At 40.4% G+C, this 16,864-nt stretch overlaps 2 protein-coding genes across 2 annotated transcripts in view; one reads left to right on the top strand and one right to left on the bottom strand.

Annotated features, from left to right (window-relative positions):
• Positions 1-4,260, top strand: part of col22a1 (collagen, type XXII, alpha 1) — a 58,176-nt gene extending 53,916 nt beyond the window's left edge. The window contains exons 57-64 of the mRNA XM_079368499.1: positions 337-408; positions 520-555; positions 644-688; positions 1,893-2,072; positions 2,185-2,251; positions 2,699-2,881; positions 3,398-3,475; positions 4,054-4,260. Coding sequence (XP_079224625.1) covers positions 337-408; positions 520-555; positions 644-688; positions 1,893-2,072; positions 2,185-2,251; positions 2,699-2,881; positions 3,398-3,475; positions 4,054-4,247 — 855 coding nt within the window. The 3' untranslated portion in view covers positions 4,248-4,260. The remainder of the gene's footprint in view (positions 1-336; positions 409-519; positions 556-643; positions 689-1,892; positions 2,073-2,184; positions 2,252-2,698; positions 2,882-3,397; positions 3,476-4,053) is intronic.
• A 5,490-nt stretch (positions 4,261-9,750) lies between these two features.
• col9a1c (collagen, type IX, alpha 1c) overlaps positions 9,751-16,864 on the bottom strand; it is a 32,378-nt gene continuing 25,264 nt past the window's right edge. The window contains exons 30-38 of the mRNA XM_079368382.1: positions 16,484-16,555; positions 16,342-16,377; positions 16,210-16,254; positions 16,094-16,126; positions 15,766-15,912; positions 13,899-13,953; positions 13,608-13,802; positions 13,104-13,190; positions 9,751-10,652 (exon numbers count right to left, since the gene is read on the bottom strand). Coding sequence (XP_079224508.1) covers positions 10,459-10,652; positions 13,104-13,190; positions 13,608-13,802; positions 13,899-13,953; positions 15,766-15,912; positions 16,094-16,126; positions 16,210-16,254; positions 16,342-16,377; positions 16,484-16,555 — 864 coding nt within the window. The 3' untranslated portion in view covers positions 9,751-10,458. The remainder of the gene's footprint in view (positions 10,653-13,103; positions 13,191-13,607; positions 13,803-13,898; positions 13,954-15,765; positions 15,913-16,093; positions 16,127-16,209; positions 16,255-16,341; positions 16,378-16,483; positions 16,556-16,864) is intronic.

Genomic DNA, 16,864 nt, shown 5'->3' on the forward strand with positions numbered 1-16,864 from the left:
GCAGAGTAGACAATGTTTTCATTCATGAGTGTAAAGATGAATACATCTCTTTATGCAAGTATGAATACACTCCCTCACTCTGTAGCTACTGTTGGCAGCTAGTCCTCATACCCACATGTCCCTTGTAAGTATATATTTAAATCTCTTCAGGCTGGCATGTTCCATGGCAAGATTGGTTTGTGAGATTTTGATCCAGCGCACTGCCGCATGATGATAAGAACTGGAACGAAACGTTAATCCTGCTGAATCCTCAGTAATGAGTGAGGCTTTTAAAATACAAGCAGAACTCTGCGTGTGTGCCATGTGATGAACCGCCATGTCTCTGTTGTCATTCAGGGTCTCAGGGGAGACAAAGGAGAGCCGGGCAGCCCAGGATTACCCGGCTTTAGTGGGCCTAAAGGCCCCACGGTGAGTGCCAAACTTTGGCATATTTTCATTAAAGATGAATTGCAGCCCACACGTATGACCGTCTGTTGCTGATTTGACATTACTACTATTTTTACGATTTACGATTTTCAGGGTCCTCCTGGTCCCATTGGCCCAGAGGGAAAACAGGTAAGCAACTTACAAAATAGAGGACTAGTATTATGTAATAAAAACAGATGTCTGACTTGAGGTTGACTCTTTCTTGGCGTGTTTATAGGGGATGCCAGGCAGAGTTGGTGATCGTGGAAACAAAGGAGACAAGGTGATTTCTAAAGATAAAAACACAAGGGATTATTTGAATACAATGTAACCACAATAGATGCTAACATGTCACCTGATTGACAGTGATGCCAATCATTTAAAGGAAGAGCGTTTTGCCTTTTTGATCCAGGAGATGTTTCGCCCTTGAGCACCAGCTTTAAAGCAAAACAAAGTGAAGTTTGGCCACATCTCCGTTGCTCTGAAGCCACAGCTCTCCTCCAGTGACACACCTCCAACTAAACCTCTTTCCACTCGCGTTCGCACAAAAGAGTTATCAAATAGAACTCACCGTAATTAAGCACCATTAAGAGCAACAGGAGGATATTGTTCTTTGCTCGAGCTGCAATTTCCTGTCGCATGCATTGTTGTGTTAGCAGGCGAATGTTAGCACTCTTAGGAAAACGCATAGCTTGATATTGACATGGAATGAGCGTGATCTAAAGACACTTTTGTGACAGCCAAATAACCAGCGAGTGGGCTTTGTTAGTCTTCTTTTCTCTAGTCCTAGACTAAAGTAGCTTGTCCATGCAAACACATCCGTCAACAGGCAGGACTCACGCTTCTCACTCATTGCAGACATTCATCACTCAGAGAGACTTTCACAAAGGATGTACTTGATTTCTTCTTCTCCCGTTACTTGCACATTCTTTCTTAAATATCTGGCAAAAAAGGTCCTTGATCTTTGAGATTTGAAGAATGAGCGCCTTGTACTTTCCTTTCTTTGCCCCAAGTCCTCACATTGGAAAATAAATTGAACACTTGGAGAGATTGAAAAGTCTGAAACCCTCCCATATGAAATTATAGTTTATTAATCAACCGTCCAATTTTGGAAGAAATGCATTCCATGCAGGATCACTATTACAAGACTACAAACATACATAGCAGGTTTTTTTTCAATACAAACCAGCAGGTTGAACTTTGCTCCTCTCTGTTTCTTTCCCCGCTTCATCAGCAAAGCAAAAGACTCATCAAAGTCATTATTTAAAAAGGCATCATATTTCTGCCTTTCATTTCTAGAATACGATTTATTCTAAATATAAATACAGATGTGATTTTGACATATTTGGGATATGCAGCAGCAATGTGGGAAATCTACTCTACTCCTTTTCACACTTGCCACACTTTATTTAAGATGTTCTAATCCCTCCATTTTTTTGAGAGTCCTTCAAAACTGGAACATTTACTATCACTTTCATCTTATCCAGGGAGATCCAGGTACAAAGGGAGATAAAGGACATCAAGGAGAATCAGGGATTCCTGGAAACCCTGGACCCCCTGGCAGAAAGGGCCACACAGGGATGATGGGCATGTCAGGACCACCAGGAGAAGAAGGAGCTCCAGGTCCTCAAGGACCCTCAGGAAACCCTGGTATCCCAGGACAAAGGGTGAGTCATATCATGGAAGGCTATGAACTTCTGTTGTTTGTTTGAGTTTTATCCAATCTAAAGATGCTGAATTTACCTGTTTAATAATTGAAAAAATCATTCTGTGTTTCAGGGAGAGTCGGTATCACTGGAGCAGATGAGACGGCTCATCCAGGAGGAGATGTCAAAACAATTAGATGGTAAAGAGGGTGTCATCTTTTCAGAATTTAATTTGGTTTAGTCAATATCTTCCTGAATAAAGCCCAATAAGAAACCTCAGATGAGCAGCGCCGGTTCTGCTGAATTTACAAAAGGCAGTAATTAATCTGGTGAAGGTGCATTGAGTCACCATGGGGCATTTTTATGGAATAAACGACCTGCTGATCTGAGTTCTGTAGAAAATCTAAGTTCTTTTAAAAGTGTTCATAAAACATTGCTTTTCTCTCGTGCCTTTGGCTGCTAATTGATCTTTTTCTGTTTTGTTTATTGTGTTTAATGAGATTGTATTGTGTTTGTGTGTTTATCTTTGTCCTGCTGTAAAGCACAGTGGGTTTACATTTGTGCTATACAAATTGAATTCAATGAGTCTGATAGGTTAACATCAGTGGGCTTCTTTGAGGTTAACCTAACTTTTTCTTGATGTCCAGCTAAAATGGCGTACCTCATGGCTCAGTTCCAGCCGGCCCACGTGAAGAGCACAGCAGGTCGTCCTGGACCTCCAGGCCCTCCAGGTAAAGATGGCAATTCTGGACGACCTGGGCCTCCTGGAGAGCCTGGTATGCCCGGACAGAATGGAGGAGAAGGACAAAGAGGACCCATGGGTCCTAAAGGTAGGACCATATCAAGACAGTTTAGGTTTTTCTTTCTTCCGAACTCTATTGTATTTGTCACGTTTCATTTGGAATGAATGGCTGTGACTCAGTGGTAGAGTTGGTCATCGCTCAACCAGAAAGTTGGAGGTTCAATCCTCGAAACCTGCTGCACAAGTGCAGTCTGTGTTTCTGGTAATTAAAGTAGAGTAAGCGTTTAAAAGAAACAGAATTTTCTCAACAATTGCCTTTAGCTCGATACAAGGCTTATCCGTTTGTGCTGCTGATACATCTAACCAGTTTCAAAACATTGTATATGTAAAATAACAGTGAAACAGTTTTCTAATAGAACACCTTGGTTTATGTAGAGTACAGTAGCTGTTATTCTGTAGGTGATATCTGTTGGGTTCTTTTAGTTCGCTAGTTAACTCAAGATGTTAACACAGCCAGGAAAGGCTCTTTCTGTACTTATTGAACACAGATGTTGTTTGTTCCATGAAAACTAAATCATTTTTCTGTTTCCCCGCTTCTTTTCAGGTGAGAAAGGAACGAAAGGAGAAAAGGGAGACACTGGCATCGGAGATAGAGGAGAGCAAGGACCTCCAGGCCCCATAGGTAACAACACCTTTAAGCTTTCTTCACACATTGTTTTTTTTTCCAGGACTGCGAGCCCCTGGAATGTTCCTGAGTCGCTTGTTTACACTCGTCCCTCACAGCAGGAGCTTTTCCGTATCCAACAGGATGTGGGCTCTTATGCACACGTCGTGGCTAAATGGTTGACAAAGCAATAGAGTCTGTCCCTTTTCTTTGGCCTTTATATCAATGGAATGTGCAATTGGACGGATTCACAGTATCACAGGACAAGTGGGAAAGAACATACTGACTAGTAGAAAAGTGTTTGAAGCAATATCATAGCATTTACGTTTGAATAACGCCATCAGCCACTTCGTAATAATTCCTGCTGCGCTACACATTGGCTCGCCCAGACTTCATACAGAAATGTGACTTGAGGTGGCTGTAACAAATGTTGAAAGAAATCTGTGTCGGAGGTGGGTCAAACTTGCTGATGTCTAGAAGATGATTTGGTGCACACATGCAGCCCACTTGGAACATTCAGGGAGTTTTGTGCATGTGTTAAAACACCAAGGTTTGTATTTTTTTAATCATCTCTAATTGTTGTTCTTTCAAAACAGGTCCAGCCGGTCTACCTGGTTATGGTAAAGATGGAAGCCCAGGACAAGCTGGAACCCAGGGAGAGCCAGGAAACCCCGGCCCCCACGGACAGCCCGGACCTTCAGGTCCTGCTGGCCAATGTGACCCCAGCCAGTGTGCCTACTATGCCAGCCTGGCACAAAGACCCCACACCAAAAACGTAAAGGGGACTTAAACAACAGAAGAGACAAAAAAAAGCTTGAAGTCCAGCTGTATTTATGAACTCGGTTGTGTCCGTCTGAATCAAAAACTTTTTACTTTTCAATATCACCTCAGTATGGAGGGCTGAAGCAATATGTGCTGCCGGTCAGATTCATTGTTTTGTTTGTTTTTGGTATGACGTTTGGGATAATAGCTTTAAGCATTGAGGGACTTTATCAGATTAAATATGCGGTAAAGAGGGCAGCTAAACCGTTTTTTTTTTTTTTCTCTTCACTTGCATGCTTCCTGTAAAGTATATGGGGAGAGAGCAAGGATGATGCAATTCTCTACTCCTGAACAACCCCATCAGGAGTAAAGACTTGGAATTCGATATTGTGTCATTTCATCAATAATCATCTAAAAATTCAGCCGGGCATTTCTCCCAAGGTTTGTCTGCACCTCCATTTATTTTGCATCAATTACTGTTCACAGCCCACACTGTCCTGCATGAAGTAATAGATGTGAGTTGCTGCACACTAAATTGATTTCTTCCAGAGATCCTTTACCAGTCTATTGGTAATTACTCAGTCAAGAGAACTATCTGTTGTATTGTCATTGATGGGAACGGTGGGTGCTGACAGTGTGAGGCACAATTTAAAATACCAATAGTGATTTTATGTGGGACGAGTGTTAATGAGTAAATGTGGGGAGCGATGAATGACTACATTTGTGCTTTCCATGCTTCCAAGCTGGAGGTAGTGTTCTTAAGCAGCTCTGTTTTGTGTTATCCTGGCATCTCAAACTGTGATGAACAAAATCACTTCAGGAAAATCCCCCCTTAACCAAATTTTACAAATAATGCTAAATGTGAAACTGTCAGTTACATCTAGTCAGCAGCAAAACAGACTTTTTTCTGGAAATAACTGTCTATCAGAAGTACAGTATATTTTGAAAATATGTGAAATAACTTTACAGAAATCTAACATACTATTGATTGATTCTTTGAAACTCAACCACTTGAGGCTTATTCAGTGTAAAGGAGAGAAGTGGACGCAGGAAGAAATGTCGTTGATTTTTACTTTTTATGTTCTAATGAAGTGGCTCTGGTCATTCTGTCGTTGAGGTATGCATAGACTTGAGCAGTAAACAGCTTTAAGGAGGTGGTATAATTGCTGCCTTTGTTCACCTTTCCTGAAAAGCTGACTGTTTCACGGTGCTCTCTCTTAATGTGCCATTTCCTTTCTGCTCGCTGAGGCTTATTAAGTGCCTACGCCGTGGCAGTGCCCGGGCAGCTCAGTGCCGCTGTGAAAAGACATTGCCTTTCTTATTTGTCCCTTGGAACCTTAAATTAGAGAGCTGCTTCCCTGCATCCTGATGACACGAGCATTGTGAAAACCATTTCAAAGATGTTTTGCCTTTCGTCCCTCATGGACCAATTAAACCTCTCCCCAGTCTCAAACTTACTGGTCACCGAGAACCTATTTATTAGCCCCTCCACAGAAGGGAACACATTTGTCTTCTTCAAAAAAAAACATGAAGAAAACCTTATACACATATAGACAAGAAGGAAGTCAGAGGACAATCCTTCAAAGTAGAGTAGGTTGGCAAGACATTCACCATTAGCTGGAGTTAAGATCCACAATATGTGCAATTATGGATATGAGCAGTCTTTCTCAGATTAACTAATGTATGTACAGCAAATTGGTTAAAGCTTAACTTTTTTTATGGTTGCTCTGAAGGTAGTAGACTCTTAAGGCTGTGCATTTTCTAAGGAGAAGTAACACTGTTCCCCTGTAAATGGGATTCATATCAAATGAAATACACATTTTGTTAATGAGATTTATCTGACATTTTGTTGGTACAACTTCATTTGCTCTTGCATATCCATTAGTATTTCGAGGCTAAATTAAAATTTGTTGGCAAAAGGTTCAATTTAAAGTTGACCAGTATTACAACAGACAATTTTTACATGATGTGGACGGTGGCATGTCTTAAACAGCAGACAGGGCCTGCGTCCACAGAGAAGGCTTTTTGTGCTGGCAGTATGAACAATTTTCATCCAGAGCCCTTCTTACCAGTGCTCACTGTTGCTAGGTTACCAGAGTTAACTTCTGCTTCCCTTGGTAATTACTTTTAGATGTGATTAAGATAGCTCTGTGTTTAGTATTTGTTACAGTATCAGCAAGAAAACATGAAAATAATGTAAAGGAGCGATGGCATTAGCAGCCTCTCTAAACCTGGAAATTATACCCTTGAAAAGATTAGTCAGAATGGCGTCTCCTCCGCCATTGTTGTTGACAAAGCTGATCTCAAAAGTTTCACAACTTCTTGATTTGGATTTGTCTGAGAGGAATGAAATTAAATAGGGTGGGGCTGTTCTAAAAGTTGAAATTCTTTCAACTGAGAGTGCTGTGAAGGCACCGACAAAAAACAACTGATGCGTTGTTGCCCTAAAAACGGTGAACTACACAGGACACAGGCCCTTATATGTGTAGGTTTTAACGTAAGAATGTTACTAGACCTGCTATTTACGGTTTTTTTGCTTTTAAAAAAAGTTGGCCGACTCATAGCCACGGTGAGATCTGAAGACGGAAAACACGTAGCTGAAAATGACTATAGTCTTTATTGCTGTCCATTGATGTCCATGCAATAAGCCTTAAACATCCAACACACTTAACCAAGTAGGTTAATACTAATGGTTTGTAATTAGCAAAGAAGCTAACTAGCTTCTTTCCCAGTTATATAATTTGGCAAAATCAAAAAACTAAACCTGACCCTTTTACTACACTTGTGGGCCCGTATTCACAAAGCCTCGTAAGTACAAAATTCTAAGTCAATCTTAGAATGAGGACATTTTCTAGGAAAAATGAAAGTTGTAAATATTAAAGTTGTTTACAAAGTGAGCCCTTAAGAGAGCTCCTAAAGTGTAAAACTGTTAGGAGGAGTAAGAAGGACTTTGACAAGACTTAAGAGTTTCTGAAGCTGAGAAGAAAATGAACTGACACTACATGAAGAGTATTTTTCACTCATGGGCTGAACAGACACAAATGATTTGTGCAGACATTTCAATCCATCTCTGACTTTTTTCAGCACAAAGTGAGACGTGCATGTTGTGTTTCTCTGAATGTGGTCAGCTCCACAGGTGTATCCAATCACTAATTACTCTTCACCTGATGATGTAACGATCTGCAGGTGAAGAAGCTGCTGCACATGTGAGCGTGTGATCTCAAACATCTTTTAGGATGTATACTTTTAAAGTACAACTTGAAAAAAATGAAATTATCCCAAAGATGCTTGTTTCAAAATGTTTATAATTACACAATGTCTGACTAGAGTCTATGTTTGACATTTTTTCTCAGTCTTTTTGGATAAATTTATCACATTATGAAAAAATGTGTCATACCTTGCAAGTGGGTGAACCAGGCCTCCTCACGAAGATTAACGTTTCTGTATCTTCCTCGCTCAGAGTTGCTCTGAGAATGTTCCAAAATCACCCTCAAGCTAGAACTCCTCGCTAGGAGTGTTTAAGCTTAGTTCAGAGCTCTCTGAGAGGATTCTCCGAATATTTGTGAATATGGGCCCTGAGGTTCAGCTCAACTTATGATATATTCCTTTACCTTTAAAGTAGCTCAGCATTTGAGAAATATTCTTATTGTTAAACCTTTGTAAAAGCGTTTGTAATTATAAAGTACAAACTGGTGCCGTTCTTTAAAGCAGAAAACTGCTATAATTGCAATAATGTTCAAATGTAGAGTCGAACCAAACTGCTCTTCAAAGCGTGATTGGTAGAAATAACCTGCTTTCTTGTCATTGTCATATCTTTGTCAGTGGTTGAGTAATGAGCTTTTAAACCGTTGCAGTGTTGCCCTTTCTTGCTTTGTACATACATGTTACAGTTACAAATACACTACAGGTTGCTTCGAAGTTGCTTTAAACGGCTTAAAACTTTTCTATGCATATAACATAAACACATCTTTCATCACTCATGAGCTATTTTAAGACATTGAAACATCTTTTAAGTTATAGTGCTAAATTATTCAGGATTTGAACCAAAATAAATGTGTCTTAATGCCTTATCACACATTTGTAAAGCTGTTTTCCTTATCTTTTACTGATGAATTGGTGCTAGAATATTTTAAATTAGTAACATATTGTAAGTATGGGAAAGAGACATGTACTGTACTGTATAATAAAGACTGGAATGGATTCATTTTATAACAATTGCTTTGTTCTGTTTCTGAAAAGTCCATTTCCAACCTAGTCTGCTATAATGATATCACTCGACATGTAAATTAGGTATATATATTTTTTTCTCTCATCCACATTCGAGAAGAATCCAAAGGTAGAGCTACTACTACTTTGCATTGAAAGGAGCCAGTTGAGGTGGTTTGGGCATCTGATTAGGATGCCTACTGGGCGCCAAGCGTGTAAATCTTGTCTGGCCTGGTAACAACCTGGAAATCATTTCTAAGAAGAGGGAAGTCTGGGTTGAATAATTTGTCTGCTGCCACTGTGACCCGACCTCGACTAAGCTAAAGAAAAGGGTTGGATGAAGTGAATGGATGGATTGGTTGATAATCCCAACAACTTCTTGTTATTCACACAATTTCAAACCATTTCTAACCAGGTCGTTTAAAAAAATGGACAGCACAGAAACAGGTGAAAGGTGAGGCCAAAAGATATAGAACTCCCTCTGCAGATTGGTTGCTATAGGTCATAAAAACTGCCTCTTACATGTTTAACAAACACATTGAGCAAATAGACGTCACATTAACTTTACTCAAACACGGTACCCTTCATAAATGTAGGTTATCATCATGCCGACTAATGTCCAAGTACTCTTTCCTGATAAATTACATTCCTGATGAATTTGGTTTTGATGAATGATTTGATATTAAAAAGAACAGATAATAGGATTGACAACTCTGTTGACGAATGTGGCCTCTGCAGTATTCTTTACAAAACAACCAAAGTCGAGCAGGGAGGCAGAGAAGAAAAAAATACTGACGCAAGAGTCATCGAACTTTCAATTTAGTATATTTGGTATATTTGCTAGTATCTGTCCAGGGATATTTTGACTTTTGGACGCTAGGAGTAGATGACTTAATGTATATATTTATATGCCTATGCTTTAAACCCACTGACTCTAAGCCCAGATAAGATCTATTCAGTAGCTGTCTTTTGAAGGTCTGCTCATTCCAGCTGTGAGGTAAAGGTCATGTTTGATCTGTGAATGTGTTTGTACTGTGAAGACACAGGTGGGGAAGATGTCGAATTCACTTTGTTTCCTGGCAACAGTGACATGTCCCCCTGATTACAGGTTTCAAAACAATTTCCGTGTGGAATTTCATTGATCCTTCCATGTGTACACAGAATGCACCAAAATCTTTTAATCATTCTATGAAATTATATGGCTGACTGTCACTTGTGTATGTTTAAGTTTTGTTTAATTTTAACTACGACATAGCTACAGCAGTTTGATATAGAGTTTGAGCTTCAGAAAATCCAAGAATTCTAAATACATTACTAAGCCACACTTCCAAAACATATCACTTTATTACATTTTTGAGAACATTATCGTGAGAAAATCAACCAAAACATTATGATCCTAAATGATATGGCAAATTGTTGTAAATGTCAGCTCAGGTCCGTTCATATTTTTGTTGTTTTTTACTAATCAAAGATTCATGTTTCATTTTATTTTTATTTTTTTTTATTTGGCACATGACTGCAGTGGTGAATTATTGGGTCGTAAATGTCCCCTGTCATTCTGTAAGTCTTACATGTGGCTAAAAGAGTAGAAGTAAGTTAGGGAGCTTATCCAGGTAGTGGAAAAGTACATGCAAAGGAGTAAAATTAGAGATGAACATCTAGAATGCTTTACAACCTGCTGGTGTATTTTCCTGAAAGAAGGGGCTCTGCAGATATAACCGCAGAGATTTTTGGTCAACTCGTGGGCCTCTTTGCCTGTCGTCAGCTGGAAGAAGTTTCTTTGGCATCAGTAGCAGCTATCTTTGGACATTAGATAAGCTTTCACTATAAATCACATACAAGATAAAATGTCTATACAGTATTCTACAGTTGTGCATGGTCTCTGTTCCCTCTACACCTCTTAGAGCCGTGGTTCAGATGGAGACATGTGAAGACTCCCAAAGTTGACCACGTCTGGACTCATGAAAAGCCCTGAAACGTGGTCTCTGCCGGATGAGATCTGGATTGTTTCAATGAGCTGGGATGTCTCATGGTTATTTGTATCCAGCAGACTTCTTTCCGCTGACCATATAGAGAGGTGGAAGTCTGTTACAGGTGGATGGATCACAAAGTCCGGGTGGCCCTGAAGGTCCCCTCGGACCGGCTGCTCCAGGGGCACCAGGATTTCCTGTTTCACCTCGTTCTCCATTTTTTCCATCCTTGCCGATGCCAGGAGCCCCTGCGGCACCTAAGGGAGAGAAGTCAAAATGTGAGATTTCATAATGAAAAGGAATATAATAATCTACAGGTACAGTTTGCCTGTAGCAAATTATTGAAAATATTCCCTTTGAACCTCTTATATTTTTAAGTTTACTTTCATTTCAAAATGATCATAAAAACCTTTAATTTGAAGGATTCTGTTTCTTATTGTTCACAGTAAGATAGATCCTGAGCAGAACATTCAGTACTGATTCCTGTACTTGTGGGAGCTTATTGAGTAATAAGCCACAATACCCGCCCTGTGCTTTTATTGTGAAATGCTGCTTGACCTACATGGAGGTACTTTCAGAGCATCACTTGAGTGAAGACAGTGGTGGAAAACAATTTTCAAAAGTGTGTAATATTTCTAGAATTTCCATACAGACACAAGTGTAATTTTGAGTATGCTGAGTCATCATTGCCTCTTAAGAAGATGAATTAATTGAAAATGCAAAAAATTGATGTTCTTGTTTTCAATGCCTGTTTACGTTCACATTGACACAAACTGTTTAGCCAGTAAGGTGGCAGGAAAGACAAGAACAGCCTTTACACCATGAAAGTATTCATATCTCATAGTTGATTTTTATTCAAGGAAATGCCTTTTCTGTTTGCTGTGTGCTTCATCTTTCCTGCCTTCTTCCATTCATTTGAATACTGCAAAAGGCCATATTGTGTAAGTTGATTATCTAAACGAGCAGACTGGTTGTCCACAGGTGACATTTTTTTTTGCGTAGGATGGCATTGGCAAGACGCCCTCCTCTGCCTGTGATTGAATACACTGAGGGCCTACTTACACTAGCAATGTTGTCTTGTACCGTGCTTACCCCCCCCCCGATTCTAAGTTTGACTTTTTATCTCATATTTTTTGATTAACCAAAAACAGCTTCTGAAAAAATGTGTCATACTTAGCAATGGGGTCAACCACGCCTCCTCACTAAGATAAAAGTTTCAAGAAATGGTTTCTAAATCAGTCTTAAACTAAAACTCCTTGCTAGGAGTGCTTAAGCTACTTTAAGAGCTCTCAGAGGATTCTCAGAATTTCTGTGAATACAAGCCCTGGAGTTTAGGCCCTGCACTTTAGGGGTGAAGCGTGCCACCAGCACGTAATATCAAAACAAGCAGCAAACGAACAAATCATCCTCAGAAGGACAAAGAAACATCTGCATGTTTTTTTCCTCTTTATTCCTGCATGATATTGTAGTTCTGATGTTTCAGAAATAGATCCGGTGTGAATGGGCACGCGCCACCTGACGGAACAAAACTGTGGACAGACGGACCGTGGCGCACATGGAATATTTGTGAACATGCCTTTACCCAGACAGACAACAACAAGCCAATTGGACACAGAATAGGGTGGGTCTTGCCTCTGCCCCGCAGGTCAGTTCCTCCAGGAAGTCGTGATGTTGCAATCACAACAATTCACGCAAATTCAACCAATCCCCGTGATTTCTGGGCGACCCTGCAATTTTGTCCAATCACCGCAACTTTTCTGCAAATTTGAACAATCAAAGTACTTTTTCCCACGACTTTCACCAATCAGAGTAGTCCCCCACAAAACAAAGCGAGCAATACATCACCAAAGTTTAGTGACAACGGACCAAACTCACTTCCCTGTTTATCTGCACTCAGGAGAGTGTGCCTGAAGCATTTGTGTGCTGTAAAGAAAAGCGCTGCAGGACCGTCCTGTCTCCATGACAACATTTTGTTGACAAAGTGCCGCTGTGTAGCTGAAACTGCTCAGTCTCTTTTTACTGCATGTTTGATATTTTTGATCAGTTTTTAACCCAGGAGACACAGAGCATAGACGATCTGGGTACAAGATACGAAGACATAAAATACTGGGAATACAGACATACTGAAAAGAGCAAACGTGAAGTCAACAGCGCCTTTCAGAAAAGATGAAAGAGCTTGGCGTGGCCACACAAAAATCGCAACATGCATTGCAATTTTTTTGGGAAAAGCTGCCGCGAATTCAGGCATTTTAGGCCGCAACAATCCCCCAAAAAGTCTGTGAAATCCTGGAGGTAATGGCAGGTAAACAAAAATTACAGCATAGTCCAATAACAGTTATCAGAGGAGATTTAGAAGTTGGTATACGAAATTAAGATGGACAAATGTGTAGATATACCTGTGTATAGCCTGATATCTATATTTGTTGCAATCGCCCACTCAGCTGGCTTTGGCAGTATTAATAAGAACAGTACCAGCAAAAGACTGCAGGTTTGTAGTGCTATCCCAGAACCCATTATCGATCATCTACAAGCGTTGGAGCATTTTTTTTTCTATTCTTAAATTTAAAAGGTTGCTCAAAAATAGCAGCATCATTATGGTTATGTTTCCTTATTAAAAAAGGTCATTATGCAATGTTCAGTGGCCACGTTACTGCAGGGTACTCAAGACATTTAGTAATTCTATGGTTCTCATCGTGTCAAGACATTACCTGGTGCCCCTGGTGCGCCTTGGCTCCCTTTGATTCCTACCCCATCCTCTCCTTTGTCTCCCTTCTCTCCCTTTTCTCCAGCATCACCTGCAGAGGAAACACAACTTAATGTTAATGTGAAATAGAGAGGCACAGATATTCACTGCTATAGGGATGAAGTTAGGAAACTTAATGAGTCCATTCTTATTCCACCCTTTTTAGTGAGTCATTAATTGTATAATATTATGCATAGGTGAATCCCTTCCATCTGTGGAGCACTGCTGCACTGTGCATTACTTCTGTCACTATAAGACAAATGTATACCGCCTGGGCCCACTTCATTGTTTCTGTAAAGCTTAACGTAATGTTTAACTGCATCCACGGTGTGAAACACTCACCAAGAAACAAAGGGTGAACATGGTGACAGCAGCACAGCTTATCTGTCAGCAGCTTTGGAAATCTTATGATAGACTGTTTGAGTGCACCATTGAGTGTCATAGAGAGGATTTAAAAAGGTAAACTGACCCTTCTTGCCCGGTGTGCCTGGGATTCCAAAGTAGCCAGGATGGCCTTTGGCACCTGTTGCCCCTGGGGTTCCTGCTGCTCCTGCTGCTCCTGCTGGTCCAGGGGGCCCGGGAGGTCCTGACGGTCCAGGAGTACCAGGTGCACCAATGGCTGCTGGCTTCTTCAGGAACTCTTTCATAAACTCTGCTAATTGTTCTGGTTGGAGAAAAACAAACCGCTTAACATGAGAAAGGGTTTTTACTATAGTCGTCTGAACAGAAGAGACATTGATGTGAAAGTGGCAAACTGCACCTTCAACGACAGCTGAGCACATCATCCGAAGCTTCTCATCAGTCACTTTGGGTCCCTGTGAATAAATGAATACACATTGCAAATAAAGTAAATATTTGCAAAGCTTAAAGACAAACCAAAATAATCCTCTATGAAATGATATCATGATGCACTGCTCGAACACAGTTACCATGCATCTCATCTACCTCCATGCAAGACCCAGTGTGGGTCTGCACAGAAATGCTTCAAGCTAAATGCTAATGCCAGGTTCCTAACATGCTCCAGTGACAAGCTAACATGTCAATGTAAAGGTTTTATTGAAATGACGAACAGCGTAATTAACCAATATTCATGACAAATACTTTCTCAAGACACTTAACAAGATGGGCATGTCTACACCATACCATTTATTACATTATTTACATAAACCAAACACGGATCCACCATGAGCTTAACATGCAGCAGCATTTAGAATTGGGAAGAAAAAACTGTTTTAAGGGGTAGCACCAAAATGTTTCACAAATTGGCCAGGCCGGGAAAAGGAGAATGAATAAAATGAATTAATTGGTCTACAACCAATTCTTCGGAGACAAAATCAATATTTTGGGGTTGAAATGTAAACTTACATGTCCACTACAACATTGATCAGCTAAACAAAGGCCTATTAAGAGTTATTTTATATAGCACTGAGTATAATTAACCCGATGGGGGCAGAACAGTTTACTGTTCATTGTTTGCTTTTAGATGCCTTTCTGTCACTTGTGTCTGCGAGGAAGCAACAAAAAAATGTCCGGAAGCCTCTTGGGGCAGAAGGCCCTATTACCAGGGTAAAAATGAGAACTCTGTTTTTATAGGCATCACATTAAAAAAACCAAAAAAAAAACCAAAGAGGCATTTTGCTTTGTTTGTACAGTAAAGGTATTCCATGTACAGAGGCTATTTCTCTTTGCACTGGTTACAGGTTCAACTTCCAATCCTGATGATGCTTGGTGCATGTCATCCTCAACTCTTCACCCCCAGTTTCCTGTCTCCCTACATATAATCAAAAAAAAAGAGGATAAAGGCAAAGTGGCCTCAGCACAGATCATTAAAACCTTTATGATTTTGACACTACTGTCAGTGATTGTCAGTCTTCTTAAGAGAAACTGCACCAGTTGGGGTTCAATCTCTAGATACTTTTCAAGGTACTGGGAGCCTTTGGCCAGGATCACATGTCATCAGGTGGTACCAGACCATCACTAAGTGTTGTTCTACCTTAAACCTCATCACTCAGGCTGAGCATTGGCAGGCTGGGCATTGCTTGCCAAATATCATCCTGCCGACTCCATATCTAGCAGGAGACTCGTCCTCCTCCTCATCCTGTGAGCTGCTTGTTTCTTGCTCATTTCATCAAGGCCAAGAGCTGACAACAGCTACCATGCTGGATTGGCTGGGAAACCTCTGCAACTAATTTTCACAGGGAACAACCATTTATCCAATCTCTTACCCTGCACTTGTTAAAAAAGTAATGACACGTCATGGTCTTTCTGTCATGGTCATATTTGCTTCCCTTCTTCCATGGCACTGTCAGTTCAACAAGAGTTATTTTCTTGCCTTTGTGTAACGACACACAATGTCCAAGTGAAAGGTTGTGTGCATCATTGCTGGGAACTGCAGCCTCTTTCCTACATCTATTCTCCTCCTTTTGGTTTAGAGAGGCCTTACTCCCATTGGGTAATCATGCTGGTAATTACTTCAACACTTACAAATTACACAGACTATAGTTTTGGTATTGTGTGACAGTACAGAGTGTTCTCGTTTATTGAAGATCTATGTTGCTCAGTTTTCTAGCTTCACTTTTGGCTGAACTCATTCTTACTTGTGTCCGTAAATAGTGTTGCACACTTACAGGTAGACCTCTGGGGCCCGGTGTTCCAGGAAGGCCCGGTTCTCCCTCCAGCCCTCGAGCTCCTATTGGACCAGTCAAACCTTCATGTCCGGGCAGGCCTGGTCTGCCTTCATCTCCTGTAGCTCCCCTCATGCCCTTCTCCCCTCGCTTATTGTGAAAAGGAATTATCATCCCAGTCAGACATTAAAAAGAGTACAACAGTATGCACATTTATTTTCTCTTGTCGCGCCATCAAAACAAATAAAGCATGTTGAAGACAGGAGTCCTCAGGCAACTGTTTAGTAAGAAGAGATTGAGAGTTGAAGTACAGAAAGACGTATTTCAATACCTCTCCTTTGATTCCAGGAACACCAGGAGGGCCCTGTAAACATTTGTATAAGTTAAAAAAAAAGATTCACAATAAAAGCTGATGCACTTTGATTCAACAAAATCAGCTCTATTTACCTGGTCTCCTTTCACTCCGATGTCTCCTGCTACTCCTGTGTCACCCTGTTCAGAACAGTAGCATGTCGTTGGACTGGTTGTAGCTAACTCACAGATGAATTAAGAACAAATGGGAATGATTGTAATTCTTACCTGACTTCCTTTTTCTCCCTCTGGTCCCATAGGCCCCTGAACAACACATAACACAGAGTATGAACTTCACTCAGACTACATATTCTCATAGTTTTAAATGTGTTGAAGTAACATTGATAAAATAAAATGAGATTTGTCTAACCTGGTCACCTTTGTATCCGGTGTGACCCTTCATTCCTTTGGCACCAGTGTCACCTTTGTCTCCTTTATCGCCCTAGATACGAACATTCATTAAATCTAGATTTATAGTTTCACATCTTAATTTTAAATATTTCCCCTTTGTTTAGGTATTATGTACCTACTGTACTCATGTAGATTTTTTAAACAATGACCTAACTTAAAAAACAAACAAACTTGCGGGTAGTCAAACGTTCATCAACTTTATCAGATCATATGTGTGAAACATCGCAGCTTTGTGAGAACAAGCTATTATAACTATTATTCAGCTGGACAAATCAAGATCCAGTATTTACTAGTGTTGTAGTCAAGACCTCACTAACTGAAGCCAAGACCGAGACAAGAT

This window comes from Symphodus melops (assembly GCF_947650265.1).
Source record: "Symphodus melops genome assembly, chromosome: 18".
Classification (NCBI taxonomy): Eukaryota; Metazoa; Chordata; class Actinopteri; order Labriformes; family Labridae; genus Symphodus; species Symphodus melops.